A 24,813-nucleotide genomic window follows, 5' to 3' on the forward strand; every position below is an offset into this window, starting at 1 on the left:
CTTTCCTGGCTGAAACCAGTGCTGCCAGATGGGGAAGACGGAATCCTCCAGATTAGCTGCAAAAATCCTCCAGATTCCTCCAAATTCCATTAGAAACCTTGGGCACAATCCTCTAGATTGGAGTCAAGATACCTATAAGAAACAGGTAGATCCGATGTTTGAAAGTAAAGCCCCAGTCACAAATTTGACGCACCTGTGACATTTCCTGACACCCACGTGACTATTGTATTAACTTTTGTGTTTTGCGATGTTTTGACCTTATTTAAAGTACTGAAAGCTCAAAATGAATGATAAATGTTGTTTAAAGCAGCATATTAATAATTATGTTTGTAAATTATCGATAAGCTGCTTATAGCAGGTCACGTGATTGCTACCAGATTATGTGCTCAGAAAGCATCTTTTCAACTTCGATTTTGAACAATTTTTACCTCCTTTGAGGCCAAATGATGGACGGTTTGAGGCACACGATGAAATGCTGAATCTATTGATGCCAAAATTTGTTCGTTTTTTGCATTTTTAGACTTAGTATATCCTGGCTCAAACTTTGACCAGTTTGTGTGTAAACCCTATAGTGAAGGGAAAACTTCACGCCCAGCAGACGTCTTTACAGTGCTGCCAAATCGTGTTTGGTGGGGGTCGATTGGAGTCTTCAAAACAGTGTAATTATATGCATGTTTAAAACCATAGCGACTGCAGCTTTGTAAAACTCGGTGTTAAACAATTACATTTCAGCACAATTTATTCGGCGGCGTCAGCAACTGTATAGTTGGGAGCAGGGATGCGGAGCCGGAGCCGGAGTCGGAGCCGGAGCCGCCGGAGCCGGCATATTTTGCCCGGAGCCGGAGCCGGAGCCGGAGCCGTGAAACAATATAGCCCGGAGCCGGAGCCGGAGCCGGAGCCGCCAAAAAAGGGGGCGACTCCGACTCCTTTTTATTTTTTGAAGAGGAAAAAAATAATTGACCTAGCTCGGTTTGACAGTACAAGGCAGTAAAACATATGGTAGTTACTTACGTCATGGGCCATCAAGTGATTGAAAAAAGCCGAATATCCCCAGTATCCCACAGTACGCAATCAACATCCTGTCTGCTCCCCCCCCCCCCCCCCACGTCTACTGCATCCCCAGAACATGAGGACCGGTCATCAGGTGACGGCCATTGTTTTCAAGCCAGTGCAGTGGACTGCGACTCCCAGCACCGTCTCTTCCCACCCACCCACCCTCCACCCCCACCCCCAATGCAGCCGAGAGGCCGAGACAGGTGTCAGCTTACGATGGTTCAGTGAACTCCAATTCGCGGCGACTGCGTTTCCAATGCCATCGCTTCCTAGTCCTTTGTTCTGCCAGTTCTCTCCGAGGTGCGTTTGCGCGGGGACGCGGTGAGCCGGTCATGGCAAAGAGTAACGCGTATAACCAATCCAATTTTTCTTCCACCCGTATTTTATTAATTGCATAGGGGATGTACTGAGTCGGAGCCGGAGCCGCCGGAGCCGGAGCCGCTGGAGCCGGACCATTTTACTCGGAGCCGGAGCCGGAGCCGGAGCCGCCATAACATTTCACCCGGAGCCGGAGCCGGAGCCGGAGCCGATTTTTTTCTCCGGAGCCGGAGCCGGAGCCGGAGCCGTCTGAAATTTCCACGGCTCCGCATCCCTGGGTCACTTGGGAGCACTTGATCACTGAGTCGACCAGTGATAACTGTAGCTCAATTGGTAGAGCGCCCGTCGCTCCTGGAGGTCAGCCCGGGTTCGAGCGCTCGATCGGTAATATGAAACTCCGTGGTCTGCGGCTGGTTGAAGTTTAGGTAAGTGGGACTTTCGCCTTTGTTCGACACGGTAAACTGTGGCCTCCAAATTCCCCAATAACCTGTGATCGCGTGATCAGACAGGGGGATAGGTTAGGGGGATTTATCTGAAAATGAGTGGAATATTGTACGTTACTTCAGCCAACAGTGAAAATACACATGTGTTGTGGATCAGCTGCCGCTGTTGACGATCGGCCGTCGCGCGCCGATCCGGTGACCCAGTTTTGTCGATCAGCTGATCGTAATTTGTCGGCCGGCCGCCAGAGGCGCTGTTTGTCCTTCTCGCGACGGACCTGTGTGGCGGCGGGCGGCCGGCTTGTGTGGCCGAGAGTTTTGAGCATTAGTAAGCGGTTACAGTGCTACCTTCGTGTTTAAATTAAGTTCAATAAAGTTCAAGTAATCGTAACATTCAGCGGTGGGATTATAACCGGCGCCGCGTGCCGCAGTCGGCGTGAGCGAAACCGATCAGTGTGCCGAAGATCATCGAAGATGGCGTCGGCCGGCAGCGGGAAGAGCGTTAGCCGGACGTGACGTCACAGGAAGCTTCGGGACTATTCCGCGGGTGGCGCCACCGGTCAGGTGTGTCATGGCGGCGCCCCGTGTGATAATGTAAACAAACTGAGTGAACGGATACCGGACGGATAATCTGTGTGATACGGGACCGGTGATGGATAACTCGGTGGACACGAGTGCCGGGGCGACTGGGGCACTGAGCCTGCCCCTCCCCGTGTTCGAGTACGCCGAACCACGGCGTTTCTTCAAGCAGTTTCGGCGTTTTGCGAGCTTGAAAAACCTGTCGGGCGTGGTGGCCCTGGACTTGATCTGTTATGCCCTTGGCTCGTGCAGGCGGGCGGCCTGGGTGGCCGACCGGGTTGAGGCAGAAGTACAGGCTGCTGAACGGGATGCTACAGTCAGTGCTGCTGAACAAAAGGTGCTGCATCTCCTGACGCCGGAGGTGATGAAGGGGCAGATCCTTCAAGGGCTGGACCAGCGTCGTCTGCAGCCAGGCGAGACTCCGCGGGAGTACGTAGAGGCGCTGAAGAGTCAGATTCAGCAGGTCATGCCAGAGCTGACAGCCGAGTCTCTGGACCGCATGACCATCGTACAGGCGATTAAGGGTGCGCCAGAGGTCTGGTCGCACAAGCTGGGAGAGGGCGACCTGTCCTCGCTGGACCAGCTGGTGACTCACATGACTCTGCTCCATGGCAAGCAGAGGTCAGCAGCGAGGCGCTGCCAGGAGACTGGAAGATCTGTGAGTCGAAAGTGTTATTCGTGTGGCCAGATGGGACATATTGCCAAACAGTGCAAAGGAGGGAGCCGGTCAGGCGGCTCGAAGGGCATCAAGTGCTATAAGTGCGGAGGTGTGGGGCACATCAGTCGATACTGTGCCAGTGGTGGTAACCGAGGTGGTGCCATGGGGAGTGCCAGTGGTGGCACCAGTGGTGGTGCTGGCACCAGTGGTGCAGGACCAGGAGCTGTGACGGCCAACAGGCGAGTGGTTGTCGGTTCGACGTTGAAGCTGGACGTGACGGTGAATGGACGGCTAGTGCAGGATGCAGTCGTGGACAGCGGCAGCGAGCGGACGCTTCTGTCGCGATCGACGGCCGACAGGTGTCAGCTGCAGCTGCGACACAGCCGAAAGGCTGTGGTGGGAGCTGGACAGGAAAGTCTCCATGTTCACGGAGCTGCAGATGTGGTTCTGCATGTGCCAGGCACTGCAGGTGAGGTGACCATGGAGGTCCTGGTCGCCGAGTGCATTGACTGTGTGCTACTCGGCACAGACTTTCTGAAGGCGGCTGAAGTGGCTGTCAACTTCAGTACCGGTGTGCTCTCATGTTTTGGACAGGAGGTTAGAGAGCCGGCCGCCACCGTGTGCCGGTGTGTGGTGACAGATGGTGCGGTGGAGGACTTCGAGGACAGTCTGGACGAGGAGGTGATGCCGTTCCTGGACCAGGTGAAGACACAGGCTGACCTGTCTCACCTGTCAACAGTGGATCAGGAGAAGCTGAAAGCGGTGCTGGACCAGTCGGACGTGTTCAGCTCGCCAGGGCAGCTCGGACGAGTCACAGCTGTCGAACATCGCATAGAGCTGATGGAGGAGCCGCGGAAAAAGAAGCCGTACCCGATTCCGCCGGCTCTGCGAGAGACTGCCAACCAGCAGATCGCGGACATGCTGTCAATGGGCGTGATACGGGAGTGTGCCAGCCCGTACGCGAGCCCGGTGCTTCTTGTAAAGAAGAAGGGAAGCAAGAGCTTTCGAGTATGTACTGACTTCAGGGAGCTGAACCGCTGCACCGTGAAAGACTCTTTTCCTCTACCTAGGATAGAGTCGCTGCTGGCGTCGATCGGTCCCAAATGCCGTGTCTTCTCGCAGCTCGATCAGAAGGCTGCGTACTGGCAAGTGAAACTGGACGAATCGGCACAAGAGAAGACAGCCTTCGTCACCGATCAGGGGCAATTCTGCTACCAAGTCCTGGCCTTTGGTATGTGCAATGGACCGGCAACGTACCAGCGGATGATGACGACGGTGCTGAAGGACCTGCTGCACCAGTCAGTGGTCGTGTATCTGGACGACGTACTCATCTTCACGGAGACTCTAGAGCAGCATGTCGCTGTTCTGAGGGAGGTGTTCGAGCGGCTCGAGCGGAGCGGGATCCGCCTGAACCCCCAGAAGTGCCGCTTCGCACAGTCTGAGGTCACGTTTCTGTCTCACGTGATCTCTGAGGGGTGTATCCGGCCGGCGTACGACAACGTGGCTGCGATCACGGCCTACAAGAGGCCGAGCAGCGTGAAGGAGGTGCTGCGATTCGTGGGGATGGCGGGCTACTTCCGTCACCTGATTCCTCACTTCAGTGTGCGTGCGGTGGGTCTGACTGATCTGACTCGCCGGCACTCGTTCGAGTGGACGGAGGCAGCAGAGCGGAGCTTCCAGGATCTCCGGAAGGCGGTGGCTGCCTTCCCTGTGGTCCGGCCGCCGGACCCGGAGCAGCCGTTTCGGATCACGACCGATGCGTGCTCGCGCGGCTGGGGCGCGACTCTGAGCCAGTGTGATGGTGATGGCGAGTATGCAGTCGCCTTCGCTTCGGGAAAATGGACGGACTGTCAGTCGCGCTACACGACGACTGAGCACGAGCTGCTCGCTGTGATTCGGGCCGTGACCAGGTTCCGATGGTACGTCCTCGGGACTGAGTTCGTCGTCGTGACGGACCACCAGGCGCTCAAGTGGCTCTGGAGCCTAAAGGATCCGTCTGGTCGGCTGGCTCGCTGGGTCATGGAGTTGTCCCAGTATGACTTTACGGTGGTTCACCGACCGGGGACTGCGATTCCCCACGCGGACGCACTGTCCAGAGACTGTGGTGATGGTGACAGTGCTGGCTGTGTGCCAAAACAAGGACTGTCTGGTGATGCTGGCTGTGTGCCAAAACAAGGACTGTCCAGTGTCAGTGTTGGCTGCGTGCCAAATGGTGACTCGTGTGAGCTGGCCGAAGGTGACGTGCCGGCGACGGTCCGAGCTGTGGAGCTGAAAAGCTCGGCGGCTGACGAAGCTGCTGTCGGGGCGGAGGCGACGTCTAGCCGGCTCAGCCTGCCAGAGCTGCAGCCGGCGACGCGGGAGGACCCGGTGCTGTCAGTTGTCATGGACTGTCTACGGACTGGGAGCACGAACGATGCGAGACTTGGTGACGTCGGTGCGTTCTATATGCGTGATAGAGACAGCCTGTTTGTTCGTGATGGCCTCGTGTACCGACAGACCATTTCAGACCGTGAGCCGCAGATAATCGTGCCGTTAAGCATGCAGAGTCACGTGATACGTCTTGCTCACGATGTGCCAATGGCGGCGCATTTCGGGTTGAAGCGTACGATGAGTCAGATCACGCGTCATTACTACTGGCATAACCTGAAAGTGACCGTGCGCGACTACTGCCGTGCATGTCTCGGATGCGCGCGGGTGAAAAGGCCGAACCGTTCTCACCGAGAAGGTGTAGGTAGTGTACCTGTCGTAGGGGAGCCGTTCTCCCAGTGGTCGGCAGATATTCTTGGACCACTGCCTTGTTCAGATGCTGGGAACAGGTACGTTCTAGTCGTGTCGGACTTGTTCACGAAGTGGGTGGAGACCTATTGTATTCCTGACCAGAAGGCCACGACCGTGGCCGACTGTTTCGTGGAGCTCTTTGCTCGTTTTGGAGTGCCGAAAAGCATTCTGACAGATCAGGGCACGAACTTCGAAAGCGCGCTAGTTAAGCGGATTTGTGAGCTATTGGGGATCCAAAAGCTACGATGCACGTCGTACCATCCACAAACGAATGGTCAAACCGAGCGGTTCAACCGCACTCTGTGCGATATGCTCACCCATTATGTGAGTGAGAACCAGGCTGATTGGGACCGGTGGGTCAGTGTGTGTGTGTCAGCCTATCGGTTCTCACAGCACACCACGACAGGATATTCGCCGTTCGAGTTGGTTTATGGTGTTTACCCGCGTGTGCCCGTTGTGAGTGAGATCATTGATGACGCAGATAAGCTGCAGTGTGACACTTACGCGAATTATGTGAGTGACCTGAAGCGCCGTCTCGAGGTGGACCGCGACCAGGCCCATCAGTCACTGCAGGACAGCCAGTCGCGCTCGTCTGTGGCTGGAACGAGTGACATTGAAGTAGGCGATACGGTGATGCTAAAAGTGCAGGCAGTGAAGCGTGGTAAGAGCAGGAAACTGTCCGCTCGTTTTACTGGACCATATGTAGTCGTCAAAGTGCAGCGACCTGATTATAGGATTAAGCGGGGACGAAAGCAGGTGCTTGTGCATGGTAGTAACCTGAAGAAAGTAGAAAGTTCTGTGCGGGACGATTCAGAACGGGCGACATGTGTGACGGTTCCTGTCACTGTCAGTGTGTCTGACGAGGAACCGGACCTCGGTGCCTGTATTCCGCTGTTAGGTCGGACCGCTGTCGGGCCATTGCTGGCGGTCCGCTCCGATGAAGTTTCCGGTCGTGTGGACTCGCCGAGTAGCGCTGAAAGTGAATGTGCTCTGTCGGACTCGGATAGTTCGGATTCGGAGCCGGACGGAACTCCCATCCGTCCGCCAACTGCTGTTAGCCGCTATGGCCGCCCAGTGCGACGCCCGCAACCGTATTCGCCAGGTTAGGCCCTCGGGTGTGCACCTGTGACCTAGGTGTCCGTACTTTTTGAAGGGGAGGATGTTGTGGATCAGCTGCCGCTGTTGACGATCGGCCGTCGCGCGCCGATCCGGTGACCCAGTTTTGTCGATCAGCTGATCGTAATTTGTCGGCCGGCCGCCAGAGGCGCTGTTTGTCCTTCTCGCGACGGACCTGTGTGGCGGCGGGCGGCCGGCTTGTGTGGCCGAGAGTTTTGAGCATTAGTAAGCGGTTACAGTGCTACCTTCGTGTTTAAATTAAGTTCAATAAAGTTCAAGTAATCGTAACACATGCTAACTGTAAATTTTAGTCTTCATAGGCCAAGGTGAGCTGTTGCTGTTCGGTACCGTCACACATGGTACAGTGGTCTACGAAGTGTACGAGTGTGGCGGATTGTCACCATGACATTCGTAGATATCAGACTGAGACATTCCAGTCTCACGTTGATAAAGGGCGGTGACATGTGCTGTCTTTACAGATTAGGTGACGCTGGATGGGGTGAATTTGCCTCTGTATGTGTTGTAATTTTCCCATTAAATCGAATTTTCTCATCGGGCGGCCAATCCTCCAGCTTTTCCTCCAGAATTGAAAATCCTCCAAAGCCCAAATTTGTCCGCAATTGGGAGTTCAAAATCCTCCAGATTTGCGGAAATCCTCCAAATCTGGTAGCGCTGGCTGAAACAAGTCTTTACCAGACTGGTTATTGTTTCACCTTTTTTGGATTGATTCAATCATTCCCCGCGTTCGATGTCTCTCGGACGGCAAAGATTCTACGCCGTCCGGCCAATCACGTTCCATAACAGCAGCCGGGCCCCCGCTGACCTTGAATGGGATTGGCCGGACGACGTAGAATCTTCGCCATCATCGCCTCAGAAACGATCTTCCGACTCTTCTCGGAGATGATCCAGCACTAACTGATCTAGTACTTGATTTTGTCTTAAACTCACCTTATTCCGACAAACTGTAAAGTAAGCACCATTACTTGGCCTTAGGCATACCGCATTACAAAGAATATATAGTCGCCGAACGAATGCGAAAATCGCAAGGAACTGTCCACATACTCTGGGGTTGTCCCTTCACCCACTGCACAACGACGAGCAGCGGCCAAGGATTCTTCAGTCACGGACCCGGCCGCTGAACAGCGGCAGCGGCCGGGTTTGGGCGACCACAGGCCCGGGTACAACAATCGGCCCTCAACAGCGGCAGCGACATATCCTCCACTCTTCAAACCTTTCCTATCATCCAACTTTTATCATAACATCGCAACCCTACCAATTACCATTCACAAACTTCCTCCTTCCCTCCCCTCACAAACATCAATTTAACGGTAAGTCTCACTGTAATTTATGTGGAAATAGTTCACATTTTAACATGGGTTTTGAACTGGAATAGCAGTTCCGTAGCTTGGGCTGAGACGAGCATAAATCAGGAGCTTTTACAGCCCAACGATCACCCTAGGCAAAGATATTCTATTTCTCGTCCCGAAAAATGTGTCTTGCGTTGAGGATGTGTGCCTTGCATATATTCGCATCCAGTATGAAACGAGCATGGGTCCCGAAAATTCTTCAGAAACTAGAGAAATTATCTACGAGAACTCTAGAGAAATTCGCTCCAGTGAGGCGCTCCCATAGATGTAAAAGACGCTCCAGTAACAAAAGCACGAGCAGATGGCCCAAATGCCGGTGGCCGCGATAATTTCTCTAGTTTCTGAAGAATTTTCGGGACCCATGCTCTTTTCATACTGGATCGCGTGTGCCTTACAGAAACTGAAAAGTTCTTCCTATATCAAAAATATAGAAAATAATCTTTTGTTGTAAAAATGTTTTATTTTCTTTGCTGATCATTTTGAACATAAAAAATCACAAATCCATTGCAAAAAAAATAATTTCGTGAAAGTGAACTATTTCCTTTAACGTAAATTCATGGGTTTTTCCCCATATTCATGGCATAGTACATGGATATGGGTTTTCCCATGTTGTCTTGCAGTAAAGGTGGCCACCGGTCTTAGTTAGGACGGCCGGTTTCTTTTGCGCGGCGTAGTTAGGTCGCCGCCCTCCTCGCGTATTTACAAATTGCAACCGAGCTCCGCCGTGGGGTAAGGTGGGCAGGGGTTTTCGCACTACGGCTGCGGTTGAACTACCGTCTGTGGTAGAAACTTCAGGATGATGGCGCGTTTCATACGAAATCTGGCGCAATGTTTGTTTGCGAGTGTTTCAAGAACAATTTGTGGATTATTTGAGTTCTTTATATAAACATAGAATAATATTATGAAACATTGTGTGGAAACTGCAAATGCTGATATGATCAATTACTTACTTTGGGAATTGATACACATTTTGTAGAGTTTTGTCTGGCAAATGGTGTAACAAACCTCAAGCCTATCATGATCTGAAGCTGTTGTAACAAATCAAAATTGCTTTGATGTTACATAGTACCTTGTTGGAAAGACTGGAGTATGGTTCAAGATGATGTGTAAAAATTCAAGATTTGTGCGAAAGCTTATGACTGAAGAGCGAGCCGAAAACAGTTATATATGATGGCTCAATCAAACGTGGAAATCAGTTGGGCAAACTAGACTTTTGGAATCAAAATATGGAGGCATCAATAATTTGATTCTGGTGGGAGGAGCCATGACCAAATATGGACATGGAATCAATTTTTTGATTCATTTGGGTACACTTTTGACTTCAAATGTATCGTTACAGTTGAAAAAAGGCCCATGACGGTGAGATTTTTCTTTAAAAAGGTAGAAAAATGTGGTAGGTTTGCAAAAAGTGTTACCTCAAAACTAACAAATTGTCCCTTTGGCCTTGTGAATGGGAAAAAGATAGAGGCACTGTCCATCACGTAAAAGCTGTTTTGAGGAAATCACACTGTTTGTTATTTTTGTATCATGAATTGCATACTAAACAATCAGTATTTGTGTAAAATGGCAAAATGAAATTTTCAAACCCCTAATTATCACTGTTGTAGTGCTTTTATATTTATTATATGGCTTTTACCTGTTGCTTCAGTTTTTGTATTATTGACATTTAAAAATTGTGAATTGTTATCAAATGTTGTGAAGGTTATGTACAACAATGCTAAAGGTATCTGTTGTGGTGCTGAGGATCACACTTAATGAGAATAATAGCAAGATAAATGCTGTATTCTTGCAAGTCATTGTTACCTATCTCTTAACATTACCTGTGAATCAAAATAATGATTAGCCAGCTGATGGGGAATCAATATTATGATTATCTGTTTAAAGTGAATCAATTCCTTGATTGCCTTTCACTACCTATAGAATTCAAATTGCTATGATAGGAGCAATATTATTTTGCTTAGGAGATACTTTCAGCATTTCTGTTCAAGATCAGGCATGCTCCTTCTGGAAACACTCTCTTATTTTTATGTGTTTGGTAAGTTAGAAATGGTCTGCATTTATGCCCAAATATGGTCAAAAGGAATCAATCTTTTGATGCCTCCATATTTTGATTCCAAAGGTCTAGTTTGCCCAACTGAAATGGACGACAAAAGTAGAGTTTCAACATTCCAGCATGTGAGAATAACTTCAGAAATTCATAGTTTTTGTAGTATTGCATTCTTCTTATGTACAGTTATAGGTTTTGTTAGGGTATTTCAAATTCATTGTGTCAGTTGAGATATAGATGGATTGCGGACAAAATTTAGAATCATTGCATGGTAGATAGGTACTTGCTCGGTAAAAAGGTATGTGATGAATGCCATGAGAAGTTTTTTTATGATTTGATATATGGTCACTGTTGTACCTACAAAAATGCAAGCTTACTAGCACCTAGTCTCTGAATCAAATTGAAAGTATTTGCTATGAATGTAAAAATGTACTTGCAAACTACCTATGTCAATAAATTTGTGTGATGTTGACCAGAGAGCTTTATCATCTAGACATTTATGTTGCTTCTTACATAAGGTGTTAGCATAGTAATTACGGATGAACTTTGTGCCAATATCTTCAATGCACAATGTATTTAGCATGTCTACAACCCTCACTGATCCTGCTATAGCTATAGGCATTTGGCACCAGCAAGACCAAGGGCATGAACTTCACAGTTGCACAACCTTTTGTCATGTACCACCAGTCACTTTTTTACTTAAGGTGCACATAGCAGTGCACACAACAATGCGCAGAGGGCCTACACAAAAACAACATGAGTAGTGTGCACTATGCACAGCTTTGTACCCTGATTATTTGAATATTTTGATCACTCCAGTCAACAGCCAGGAGACAATTATTGAATATCACATTTATCATACATCACTAGTCAAACAAGAGCATGATGACACACATTTTGACAAGCAATCATGGTAGTATTCCAATAAGTTGGACAGTCACCTCCCTGGGCATCATTTTCCCAGAAAAGTACCTCTGCAGGTGTTGTGGTAGGCTAGGTTGAATTGGGTTAAGTTAGGCGAAGTAAGGTGGTTAGGACCAAGATTCTTATAGATATCAGACCTGGTCCTAACCAGGTCTGACCTGGTTAGGACCAGGTCAGACCATAAGGCCTGGTCAGGTTGATTTTCATATTTCATTCTTATTTGACATAGATCAGCCTATTATCTATGTTTTTGCTCCAGCCTGAATTTCATTAGGTAATGAGTTAATTTTGCTTTGTTTTTATCTGTCTTGTTTTGTGTTTTTGTCCCTTATGTTTTGCCCCATAGGCAAGGATGGAGCTTTTCCAGGGAAGGTGGTGGAGCAAAAGCCGTGAAACCTGCGATGCCCGGTTGTTAAGTTAGATAATGTGCAACACTGAATCAATTTTTTAAATTACAGAACTAACATTATGAATTACACAGACATTTCAAAGCTCCTTAATGCGAACAAGATTGGTTTGCTAAGCAATGAAGTTCTACAAATCAGCAAAATTTGGAGGGGCAGAACGCTAATTTTTTCTCTGACAGCTTCGTAACATGTTACAAAGGCACCAAAACGACTTCAGTACAGGGTGTAACGAAATTATCCGGACATCCATTTTTTCGCCATATCTGTTTGAACAGTTTCCTAATCCTTTCTGATGTTAGAAGTGGGAATATTGGAGGAATACGTGCCTCTGCTATCGGTTTTCAACTCAGCAGTGACCTGACCTTGTCATGTGACTCTTGCTCTGAGTAGGAGTCGATTCACAGACGGGTTCACATGGTAGTTTTCGTCTAAGGCAGTTGCGAGAAAGGGATACAATCTTTCCTTTCGTGGTAAAATTGCATGGCGGCATCCACGGCGTCATGAGCCAGAAGCTGGTCTGCCAGCAGCTGGACATCAGCAGCAGCCAATTGCACATCTGCCTGAGGCGTAATAAGCTGGGACTTCGGTGGCAGACTCAGCCCGGTCGCGACCACAAAAGCCGCCCTTTTTCAAGTGGGGAGGAGAGTCATCAAGATAGCGGCAAGGAAACGGCACCAATCAATCCGCAAATTGACTCGAATTCTTACCAAGTCAGATAATAAGAGGTCCCATATCATGGTTCACCGCTACCCGCCCTTTAACTTGGTTCTAGTGCCCTTCAAACTGGAAAAGACAACGAAACTGACACTGACGGGAAAACAACCAGTTCATCACTTTTCGCCTCACTTCAGATTGCGTCCACTGGTCGAAGAAAGATAACGGTGAGGTGATCTGGTTGGATGGGTAGCCGTTTGAGCTGTATTATCCTTTGAACCGTCAAATCGGCCATGTATGGGCGGCCAGCCGCTCGAACTTGCTGGCCTTCGCCGCCGTCAAACATCCGGGTAATATCCAGATCTGAAGCATGTTCAGCTGCTTAGCAATGCTCCAATAGGACATAGTGTCACATAATACCGCCATCAGCGTCAAGTATTACCGGAGCAACATACTGGCCAATGAATGATTGGAGGCGCTCAACCAGACGACATAGGAGGGCACGGTATTTTGAACGCGCACTGATGCCTGATTCAAGCCACGCTGTCTTCATACGGGGCGGCGGCGGGCGCGCTACTTAAAAGTCCCTAAAAGAACGGGAAGTGATTCCGATAGAACCTATAATCATTCTGGGCTACCGGCTAACGCTATGACTTGGAAAAAGTCGCGATCCCAATTCAATCGAAAACCTGTGGGCTCTTGTTCAGCAGGAGGTGTATGAAGAGCCACCCGCCATAAGCACCGCTCAACCGTAGGCACAGGTTTAGACGGCGTTGGTCCGCATCAAAGCCAGTGTGCTGGAGAATCCATTGGCTGAAATGCTCCAGAACATAATCGCCACTGTGTTTTTTATGAAAGGTGGCTACATGCTCAGTTAAAAGAAAAAGTACCAGATTGTTTTGCTTTTTAATTACAGCGGGAAGAAAGGTGTCCGGATAATTTCGTTACATCCCCTGTAATGTTCAAATGGTTGCTAAATTCGAAATCAGCTCCAAAAACTAGCCTAGAAACATGTAAAACTTGAAAAAGTGAACCGAGGTCATCAAAGGTCATTGAGCTGACCTGACCTTCAGGTGACTTTGACACCCACCCTAATGCATGGGATGGGCCCAGCATCATATCACATGTTTCAACGTTTGAAACCACGTGAAGACAGCAACCGCGCGGCTAATGCGAACCGACATACGCCGAATCGCGATTCGGGCCAAACATGGTCTCGAGAAATAGGTCACAGGTCAAAGGTCATTTGGGTCAGGGTCATGAAATTTTCAGGGTAGGTGTAAAATTGATAAAATCGGGGGTATTGAAAGTTTCGTCGCGATCGGACGGTTATTACGCGAGTTACTCACGAAAAACCGATGGAGGGAAAAGCGCACCCAAAAAGGTAGAAATATGCACATGCGATATCCTATACTGCGAAAAAAGGTGCATCATTTTTGAACGTCGCCGACAAATTGTAATTACCCTAAGCTCAGGCAGATGTATGGTAGAAAATCCCCCAAGTGAAATACACTACGGCGGAAATAAAATACCCTACGGCGGAGCTCGGTTGCAATTTGTAAATACGCGCCCTCCTCGCGAGGCATATTTACGTCTGGACAACGAGTTGCGTTGGAGAGGCCGGAAATAGTGGCGATTTTAGGACCGCAAGAATGGACCGTCATTGGAATGATTCTTTTTTAAACCGTGGACTGTTTTCGGCCGGAATTTAATAGTTACTACAAAATATTTTATAATTACGTTTTCACCAAGAACGAATGCCATCAGGGCTAGGTTTTTAGTTCTATTGCATTTTGTCAAGAAGCATATAGTGCTGTTATATTGCAGTTTTAGCGCGTTTGTTACAAAATATGAAGCGAATAAGCGTCAGTGTAATTCATCAGTGCCAGAGAAGTTTGAGGGGAAGCTATGCTAATTGCTCTTGTCCATCCACTAAAATTTATTAAATATTTTGATTTATGTATTCCAAAAGGAGAGGGAACTATTTCATATGTGCCTTCATGTCAGAATTGAAGGTGGATCATTAAATTTTCAACGCAGTTTACAAACAAGCATTTGGTCTTTCTCGTATATGAGCAGTGGCTAAGAAAAGGTTGATCAATCCTGAAGTTCAGTCATCGTACCTCAACTTGGCAGCAAGATCCCCCAAGGACAGAGGATATATTGTATACATGTCCTGTAAATCAAAACAAGCATTTGGTCTTTCTCGTACGTCGTCCACTCCAGAAGTTTTGAGACTGGCCTCGTAAAATCCCGATGAACAGTGCTAGATACTTGTTGTTCTCACAAGTCCATACCACAGTTGTTATAAACGTACTTGCGTAATTTTGTTTTTCTACGTTGCAAAAGACGGTTAGGGCGTCACCGTGAACATGGCACGTCGCACGTGGCTTGTCACAGTGACCAATGTATAGCACAGTCAGGTTGTTCATGTGAAGAAAACTTGGAGGGTCGCTATGTAATAAAATTTTGGGATATGCTTGGCAAAAATGCCCGAGAAACATAGCAAATTGACTCTCAAGTGACTTGAGACGAAAGCTGGATGTATTTTTACCATCATGAGACCAAGAGACAGAAAACACACCGACTCCTTCAGACCCAATAAAGACAGACAGCGCAGGTCCACTAGGAAGCTCAAATTAATCCCTTACTTAGAACAAAAAGGCAAAAACTTCATAATCTGGGTCCCCTACACGGCCAGATGGTCAACAAGGAATGATTGATTAAGGTTCTGAGGGAGTTGAGAAAGAGATTTCGCCGCAAGAGGTCGGAACTCTTCAACTGTGGCCAGGGGCTCCTGCACCAGGACAGCGCACACAACCCACATGTCCACCATGAAGACGAACTATCTGGCACAGATGTGCGTCAAAACCGTCCGTAACCCTTCCCACAGTCCTGATCTGGCCCCCGTGGCTTCTGGATTTTCCCCAGACTGACAGGGAAGCTCATGGGCCGTCTTTCGGAGGATGTGGAGGAGATGAGTGAGGCTGTGACAGAGGCCCTGGGCACCTTCACTTTGAAGGCCTATCAGCAGGTCTTCAGGCAATGACAGGAGCGCTAAAGCAGGTGCATTGGACTCGGGAGGTTCCATTTCGAGAGTCATACAAGTTTCATGCTTCTCTGAAACAGACAACTGTCTCTACTGAAAAAGTCTCAAAACTTCTGGAGTGCACCACGTATATAAGCAGTGGCTAAGAAAAGGTTGATCAATCCTGAAGTTAAGTCATCGTACCTCAACTTGGCAGCAAGATACCCCAAGGACAGAGGATATATTGTATACCTGTCCTGTTAATCAAAACATTTTTGTGCCTGCAAAGGCTTAAGTTATCTGTGGTGTGTTCAGAGTTAGGCCATATGGCCGTTTTTGTTGTATGTTTATGTGGAGATTGAATATAACTGTGACCCTGTGCTTGTTTGTATACTTACTATGGTCAAACAGGGAACAGCACATTCACATAACATACTCACCTAGCACCTAACTCATAGCTGTACCCTTCAGGATCTGTACTTGTTCATGTCTCGAGCATTAACAAAGCACTAAAGTAGCTTTAGTAATCATCTTCCACATTTTCTGAGCATCTAACATGACAGGCAGCAGTGCAGAGCAGCTTCAGAGAAGAAACACTTTAAATGCACAGACTCACACCAGCCACCCAATGAGCCAGTTCCTCAGTTGACTGTTTCCCTGGATGCAGCTTGGCAATGTGAGCTAACTTTTGGCAAGTTGAAGGTTAGCAGGTAAGATTGAGTTAGTGTGAGTACCTAGGACCTATAACTGGGTGCTACTGCTATGCAGGTCTAGGGTAGGCTGCAAGTATGTGTGATGATTCAGGTTAGGTCAGCTGTCAGGCAATGTCCCAAAATTTGTCGATTTGGGTGGGAAATGACATCCAAAGGAAATCCATTTTCCACTCTCACCACCAATTTTTAAGAACAATTTTCCACTCCCAACCAAGAAAACCTAGATTTTTTTACCTCTAGAAAGAGCGGTTGTGTGAATGCCCGGTTTAGCATCAAACATTCTACATCCTAGAATAAAATCCATGTTTTATGGCGTTTCTCACTCTTTTTGGATCTAATCAAATCAGCAGTTTTCCACTCTCTCCCCTCTTTTTGGTGGGTAATTTTCCCCTCTGACACCCCAGACAAAACTCAATTTTGGGACACTGTGACAGTCAGGTTAGTCAGGAGTATGCTCATTGCTCAGGTCACATTTTTATGGACACTTGGCAAATTAAAAAAAAAAAAAACTAACAATCTAATCTAAGCTAACCCAACTAAACATACACAACTACTGAGCATAGGAACTAAGCACCTACCTACTTGTGCCTACATCTCATACCATGTCAAAGAAGAGTTCCTTGGTGGAAGATTACCCTCAGTACTTTTTATCCCAGCCCTGTGAAGAAAACTAATACTTCTAAGCTCTGAGTCACTGCTGGGCATCCACAGGAAGAAACGCTGAGACTGAGAGCTTTGCCATTGTATATTGGACCAATAATCACTATCACGAATGACTATGAACACATTATATGATCACATCGTTGCATGGATTGTCACATTGACAATTCTAATAAATCCTTTTTTCAAGAAATACAGTGATGACTAACATCAAAATCAACATAAAGTGGATTTAGTGATCCAAGCTTTCTCCTCCAGTAGCAATGGAATGATCGCATGTTTCATTTGCCAGACACTGATTAGGTACCTGATGCACATTACAATCTGCATAGCATGAAGCATCTAAGCTGCCCATAGTCAATTCATTCTAGATTTTTAACTTGAAAGTTAGCACTAATTTATCTTGCTGTTGTAAGTTAGCATTCAATATCCATACCAGTTGGGCAAACTAGACCTTTGGAATCAAAATATGGAGGCATCAAAAGATTGATTCCTTATGACCATATTTGGGCATAAATGCAGACCATTTCTAACTTACCAATCACATAGAAATAAGAGAGTGTTTCAAGAAGGAGCATGCCTGATCTTGAACAGAAATGCTGGAACTATCTCCTAAGCAAAATAATATTGCTCCTAACATAACAATTTGAATTCTATAGGTAGTGAAAGGCAATCAAGGAATTGATTCACTTTAAACAGATAATCATAATATTGATTCCCCATCAGCTGGCTAATCATTATTTTGATTCACAGGTAATGTTAACAGATAGGCAACAATGACTTGCAGGAATACCACATTTATCTTGCTATTATTCTCATTTAGTGGTATCCTCAGCACCACAACAGATACCTATAGCATTGTTGTACTAAACCTTCACTACATTTGATAACAATTCACAATTTTTTCTTGTCAAGAATACAAAAACTGAGGCAACAGGTAAAAACCATATAATAACTATAAAAGTACTACAACAATGATAATTAGGGGTTTGAAAATTTCATTTTGCCATTTTACACAAATACTGATTGTTTAGTATGTGATCCATGATACAAAAATAACATACAGTATGATTTCCTCAAAACAGCTTTTACGTGATGGACAGTGGCTGTGTCTTTTTCCCATTCACAAGGCCAAAGGGACAATTTCTTAGTTTTGAGGTAACATTTTTTGCAAACCTAACACATTTTTCTACCTTTTTAAAGAAAAATCTCACCGTCATGGGCCTTTTTTCAACCGTAACGATACATTTGAAGTCAAAAGTGTACCCAAATGAATCAAAAAATTGATTCCATGCCCATATTTGGTCATGGCTCCTCCCACCAGAATCAAATTATTGATGCCTCCATATTTTGATTCCAAAAGTCTAGTTTGCCCAACTGATACCAATACATCAATATGCGCTCATCAGTCAACATTTTCTGGCATGATCCTGCTCAGCGTGCTCTTCAGAAGGTATTGCTCCAAGGTCTGCAATATTATAGCTTGTTTTTGGCCAAAAAGCTCTTTTAATTTTACTTTTTCTTGCTGATATGAGCCCGATCACCTTGCGTTTATCAACCAAAATTTCATAACTTGTTCAACTTGATATTGATATCGCTCAGCAGGAGTCAGGACCTCTGTCAGCCTCCTGGATACTTCGGATTGTTTTCAGTCAACATGCTTCTTAAATATGATATAAGTCAATATTCAAGATCCAACAAAACGACGTACAAGAGTAAGAAAACCACCAGATAAACTAAAAAATGGCCTTGGAACAGAGCCAAGTGGTGTTCCATTTGTTTGTTTACAATGATTGTAGTGCTGATGTATTTTTAGGACTCTGAACGTCGGCTTATAAAAAATGAAACGTTTTTACAAAAGTTGTAAGGCATGTAATATTTATCTGAAAGAACTTAAATATTCAAAAGCCAAACACTATGAAATACATGAATCAGAACGAAAATGTAACCCAAAAATCCAGCCTTATCACCGGCTCCTAAAACTGCAACAAAATCAGCACTTTTCCCCGCAACTCGTTGTCCAGACGTAAATATGCCCTCGCGAGGCCAGTAACGTAAGTTAGGGCCACTAAAAAAAAAAAAAAAAATCGAACGCGGGGATTGATTCATTTGATTTTTATTCAATCACCGTTTGATTCCTTAAAGGGGCCCTCCCACCTTAACATTAGATTTGAGTTGAGATAGCCAAAATGGGGTCCCTGGCTCACAATTACCGGTTTCGGCACTCACAACATCGAGAAATGCCTTAAATCGGAAATATTGAATTTCAAAATAGCCGCATTTTGATTCAGAGGGGCTAATGCATAGGAATACCCCTCTGAATGTGTGACGTCAGCGCAGATATCTAACGATTTTTAAATCTTTTACTAAAACGTTTGGTAGCACGCGGTGGTATATGCTGCTTTGCGCGCAACAAATGCCGCACTTTCAGATAAAGTCGCTAGGAACAGCGGAGATCCCAAAAAGTAAACAAAAGTAAAAGGCTAATATTTTGAAAACCGGTGAATATTTTTCGATGAAATTTGGTAGATATTGGTTTTTGCTCTTTCTGAACCGAGCGACATCACTTTCATGCCAATTCATTAGCTTTTTTGAAGGTGGGAGGGTCCCTTTAACCCGCGCCCCAGTGGCGGTCTTAGCCAACTTCTCTCTAGTGGGGGGGGGGGGGGGCATATGTTACCACCACGGATCACCTAACGGATCGGCAACTCTCCCCGCTTCCCATTGTTATCGGTGTACCCGCGGAGCGGGCTGCCATCTAGCGGCGCGGATATCTTCACTAAGGAGGGGAGCCGGCCGCCCGCCGCAACCAGTGTTAAAAGCAAGGTTAAAAGGCACGGGGAAACGAGTGTGAACGCAACACCCGTCCGTCGTTTCCATCATCAGGATGTTCAGATCAAGTTCAAATCCTTCTTCTCCACGCAGCAACTCTCGATCCGGGCTGGACATGGGCAACTTTATCTCATGCGGGCTGCTCCCTTGAAGCGCACCACTGCTCTCAAGGGAGCACACCCGGAGCCGGGTGCAGAGAGTGCTTGGGGGTCTGGTCGGCCTGTCCATTCGGACGGGCTCAGCCCCGGTGACTCTCTAGGGTGCCTGTCCAGACCAATGTTTCCCCCAATTCCTATAATCCTTCCGGCTCTGCAATGGTCTCAATGGACCGAAATGGCCTAACCCAACAAAACAAAAACAAATAAAGGTTGTGATTCGTGAACGGATTAAATTACAGAGTCTCTCAACAGCTGGCATGTTACCATAACATGGAAATGTTAACATACCTTATTCCCTAATCAGCTGGAGCATGCATAATGATCCAAATGTTTCTAGTTAGGTATGCTTCAGTTGTATGAGCAAAGCACGTCCTCGCAACTTTAACGTCGTTTTTGGCCCGGTGCACGAAGACCTTTCCTCATCCGTCTGCCCATAGTACGAGTTCATCCCCTGTTCCTATCTAGACGGTCACCGGATACCAGTTGGAGTAGATAACATCGGAGCAAATCCAACGAGCTGGCCATTAACGTGACTATAGGTGGATATCGGCCCCTGTTTCACGATACGACCTTTCCCGCCGCTACAAAGTATCGACACTTAGCCGGTTTCCATAAAGACGTTGGTAACATTGTGAAGTTTGCTTACGTTTCCATAGGAACGGAGGCACCCATACCTGATGATGTGAGGTACTGGGTAGCAGCGTGCCGCTAAACAGTGACTATAGCTTTGCCCCGAGGCTAGTTTAGCCACGTGTTGTGGCTTAGAGCCAGGTCAGGTCATTTTGCACCCTATACATATATTGCCTCATACTCAATACTCAATACTCTCTCTATCTCTATATTATCCGGGTTATCTGGAAATGTATGTGGGTCGCCCTAATGGAGCTTATTCTGGTAGGTATATCAATCGTGCACTGAAAAGAAATTTACCCCCGTTTCGAAGGTGAACCCTCGAAACGGAGGTATTTCTTGAGGGGGTCACCCTTGAAATGGGAGTTACCGTTCAATTTGTTTTGTTTTGCGATTTGCCCTCCGAATTACTCTCCCCTTGCTTACCTTCCTTTACCATACTCTCGATTCGATGGTCACAAACTCCTTGATCTGGGGTACATAACCCTCAAAAAGCGGATCTCTCGTTCGATCTGTGTGAGAGAATCGCACATATACGTATTACGGAAAAAAAAGAGAACTAGGTACTGACTATTGTTCTGAGGAATACACCATTTTACATCTCAACGAACAACAAACAACGTTTTCACAGGTTTGTGTCCCGCAATCTAGTTTAATAGTTTTATTTGTTCGCGACCTTCAACCGGCCGGGCCCGGGGGGCAACCCAACCACCGCAGCCCGAAGGTAGAATGTGGGGTTCGGTAATGTGGTGCGGATTTTGCACAAAATTGTGCAGGCCATAGTGCCGGACGTAACATGATGTGTACCTGGCACAGCTGCTGTGCTGGTATTTCTCATTTCATTGTGAACCTGAAGAAAACAGACGGAGCACTTTGGGATCAGCAGGGAAAAATCGACCATAATTCAGCGACTTCTAGACCGATTGAGACAAAACACTTCCAATCGTTTCACTGCAAACGATTTCAGTTAGCGGCTTGAATACGGCGACCCCGGAAGTGAAATAACTTAATGTTTTTTACGCATCCTATATTCTAACAAGAACCGAGACAAAAATTCCACCATCCGATTGGCCGTACGGAATTTAACCATCGGTTTGGAATGTGGTGACCTCGAGGAGTCAACTTAGCGCTCCGTTTGACAGTCATCTGATAACTTAGCAGGTACTTATGTTACCTTATGTTACTTATGATAACAGGTACTTATGATAACTTATGTTACCTGAGGTCGCCCAATTCGAAATTACTGGTGAAACAGTGCACGGCGAATCGATTGGTGGCGATTTCGCCTTGATCCGCCCAGTGCTTGCCAGTTATGACAGCATCAGGCAAAAGCGACAAAAATGCACAACCCTCCGATCCAGCAACAAGAAACGCAGACGAAGAAAGACGATTCAACCTTGTTCACATCTCGCGTGCATTTCATGTACTGCTCGCCTTCTAAGGAAAGAAGAAAGCAATCAAGTCATTGAGTATCCTCGGTTTTGGTTCGCAGATGAATATGTTCATCTTTAATGCGTCGGTGGAAGAGGCGTGACTCGGTCCGTTCAGACGGCTTCCTGCCTCAACACAACTAGTTGCGAATTGCGATTAATTAATTCACAGTTTCGCGTGCGTCACACTAATCACTGTCGGCCAAGCCTGTCGGAACCGGCCCGGTCCTCCGACCCGATGTCGGGAGCCGCTTCCCGGGCCGACACCGCCCGGCCCAGTCGGTGGAGCGCCGCCAGGATCGCGTCCTGTTGGCGCTCGATCCGCTCCAGTCGGGGCCCGATCCTCTGCCAAAGTCTCTGCTCAATCGCCGCCACACAGCTGCGGTCCAGGCACCGCTCCACCACGGCCGGTCCCGGCCCATGTCCCCCCTCAGCACCGGCCGGCTCCGCGCCGCCCCGACTCCCGCCTTCGGCCGGCTCCCCTGCCGGTGTCCGGCAGCCGGCGGCCAGCGCGGTTCGGCCGGGCGGCGCCGGCCCGGAGCCGGCCAGCGCGGCGCGCAGCGCCAGCTCGGCTCCCTCCGAGAGCGGCGCCTGCTGCGCGTGCAGCCGGGCCAGCACCGCCGGCAGCGAGAACGCTGTCCGGGCGGCGGCCGGCTCCAGCTCCACCTCCAGGCCGTAGAGCCACAGCTGGCGGCGGCCGGCCGCGCTCACACACTGCAGAACGGGCGGACGGGTCAGACGCTGCGGATAGTCGCACCAGCGGCGGTCAGCGGTCGGACCCGACGCATCCCCATTCGCATGAATCACATCAGACGTGTTTTGTTTTCACTGATCGATATGACAAGCCAGACGGTGGCAGGTACCTGCAGAGTGAGCTGGCGGACGGGCGGGCGGCAGCGGTGCCGCAGACAGCGCACTTCCGTGTCGTCCACGGCCTCCTCGAGGCGGGCGTCCTCGGTGGCCAGGTACTCGCCGTGATCGCCAAACAGCTCACACCTCCCGAACTGGATACACGCCGCAGGAGCTCACCACCGGCCGCCCGAGTATAGCACCGACACTAGCGGCTCCAGAGCACACTACCGGGACACCACCGACACTCGCGGCACCATAGGACACTACCGGGACACCACCGACACTTGCGGCACCATAGGACAACCACGGCACCATAGGAAACACTACTGGGACACCACAGACACTAGCGGCTCCAGAACACACTACCGGGACACCACCGACACTCGCGGCACCATAGGACAACCACGGCACCATAGGACACTACTGGGACACCACCGACACTCGCGGCACCAGAGCACACCACATAGTCACCAGACACTCGCGGCACCATAGTACAACCACGGCCCATAGGACACTTATCGGGACACCTTAGACAACCACGGCACTAGAGCACACTACCGGGGCATAAAAGGCTGAATTTTGAACTACTTCTGCCCGTAATGCCCATAGGAAAGCTACGAAACACTCACTCGGTCCCACGCTCGCCAGTAACAGAGCGCCCCCCCCCCCCCCATCTCGCTGCAGTGTTTGCTGTTAATTGGGGCATCAGGCACCAACCATCGCTGGCTACGATGGTCGTTTCGCGCCTGACAATCAGAAATAAGAACTACAGGTTCAACCGAGCCGTCGTTGACCTTGCTCACCTCTTGTTGCCAAGCATTGCGGGGACAGGGTCTGGGTCTGTGTCACCTGGCTGTGGGGGAGTGGTTCGCTGACGGCTGGGGAGAGCGGCCCTGCTGACCTCTGACAGGACGGTGACCCCGGCGATCGCCAGCGGACGGCCGTCGGCCACAGCCACCGTCAGTCCGGGGCGGAGCCCGCCAGCGGCGCCCTCCTCTCGCTCGAGCAGCACGCACGTGGACGGCGCCACCCAGTCCTGCAGAGGTACCCTGCCGTTCAGAGAGCGGTCACAGCGTCGCACCCGCCACCGGTGCGTCATCGAGCCCCATCAATTGGCACCAGCATGGCCTGCACTTCAGTTCGAACACATCCTGGGCCTGATTTCATAAAGCGAGTCCGTAACTTACGCCGGTTTCTGATCTTGTATTGCAAGCGCATGTGAAGCGATAAATTTATTTCCCCTTCTCCCTTCTGTTCTTGCTTGCAAGATAAATAAATAAATAAATTCAAGGGTCAAACTATCGTCATCGCTTCACATGCACTTGCAATACAAGACCAAAACCGGCGTAAGTTACGGAGTCGCTTTATGAAACGAGGCCCTGGTGATGCTTAACACATTTCCATACTAAATTTTTGTGTTTTTAAGTAAGTTCCGCCAGGTGTTTCAACACATTTTCTACACTCAATCACTCACTCGGTCCTGAAATCTCGTTCACTCACTCAGCGTGTGCAATCTCAAACCCTATGTGCCGCCTCGACTGACAGCTATGTGCGCTCGAGCATAAGAGACCAGTAAAGCAGGAGGCGATTTTCAACGAAGCGTGTCGCTGTCGCGTTTGGAGGCTGGCCCGTTCACGGCCGGCCACTTACCATCAGTGACACCCACTGGGTACCGAGTCAACCCGGAGTCGGCAGGCGAGCCCCGTCCCCGTCACCGGATCTGCTGACCGCCTGTGGAGCAGAGTCAGCGCGCGCGGCTGGGCCGGCTCACATACCGTGCCGAGTGTGGCGAGGCGAGCCGCAGGGCGCGCAGCGGCGCCTGCTCGCCGGCCGCGCGCCATCCGGCTGCCACAGACACCACCAGCGGAGCGTCGGCGCCGCCGAGCACCGGCGGCGGCCGGCGCGCGTCCGGCTCCGGGCCACACCATAGTCCCGCGGCCTGCCGCGGCGGGTAGTCGGCGGCCCCCGCGGAGTGCCGCAGGGGTTCAGCGGCCCTCGCGGTGTGCCGCAGGGGTTCAGCGGCCCCCGCGGAGTGCCGCACGGGTTCAGCGGCCCCCGCGGAGTGCCGCAGGGGTTCAGCGGCCCCCGCGGTGTGCCGCAGGGGTTCAGCGGCCCCCGCGGAGTGCCGCACGGGTTCAGCGGCCCCCGCGAAGTGCCGCACGGGTTCAG

General features: G+C 49.0%; 1 protein-coding gene across 1 annotated transcript; it reads right to left on the minus strand.

The window, feature by feature from the left end:
- Positions 1–21,743: 21,743 nt before the first annotated feature.
- LOC122387074 lies at positions 21,744–24,706 on the minus strand. The gene is made up of 4 exons (XM_043376903.1): positions 24,420–24,706; positions 23,546–23,680; positions 22,656–22,796; positions 21,744–22,506 (listed from the first exon to the last, which is right to left on the minus strand). Exons 1-4 carry the CDS (start codon positions 24,570–24,572, stop codon positions 21,985–21,987), a joined length of 951 nt encoding a protein of 316 aa, XP_043232838.1. The 5' UTR covers positions 24,573–24,706; the 3' UTR covers positions 21,744–21,984.
- Positions 24,707–24,813: the final 107 nt, after the last annotated feature.

The sequence above is a fragment of the Amphibalanus amphitrite genome, unplaced genomic scaffold, assembly GCF_019059575.1.
Source record: "Amphibalanus amphitrite isolate SeventyFive unplaced genomic scaffold, NRLGWU_Aamphi_draft 000272F_arrow, whole genome shotgun sequence".
NCBI classification, from domain to species: Eukaryota; Metazoa; Arthropoda; class Thecostraca; order Balanomorpha; family Balanidae; genus Amphibalanus; species Amphibalanus amphitrite.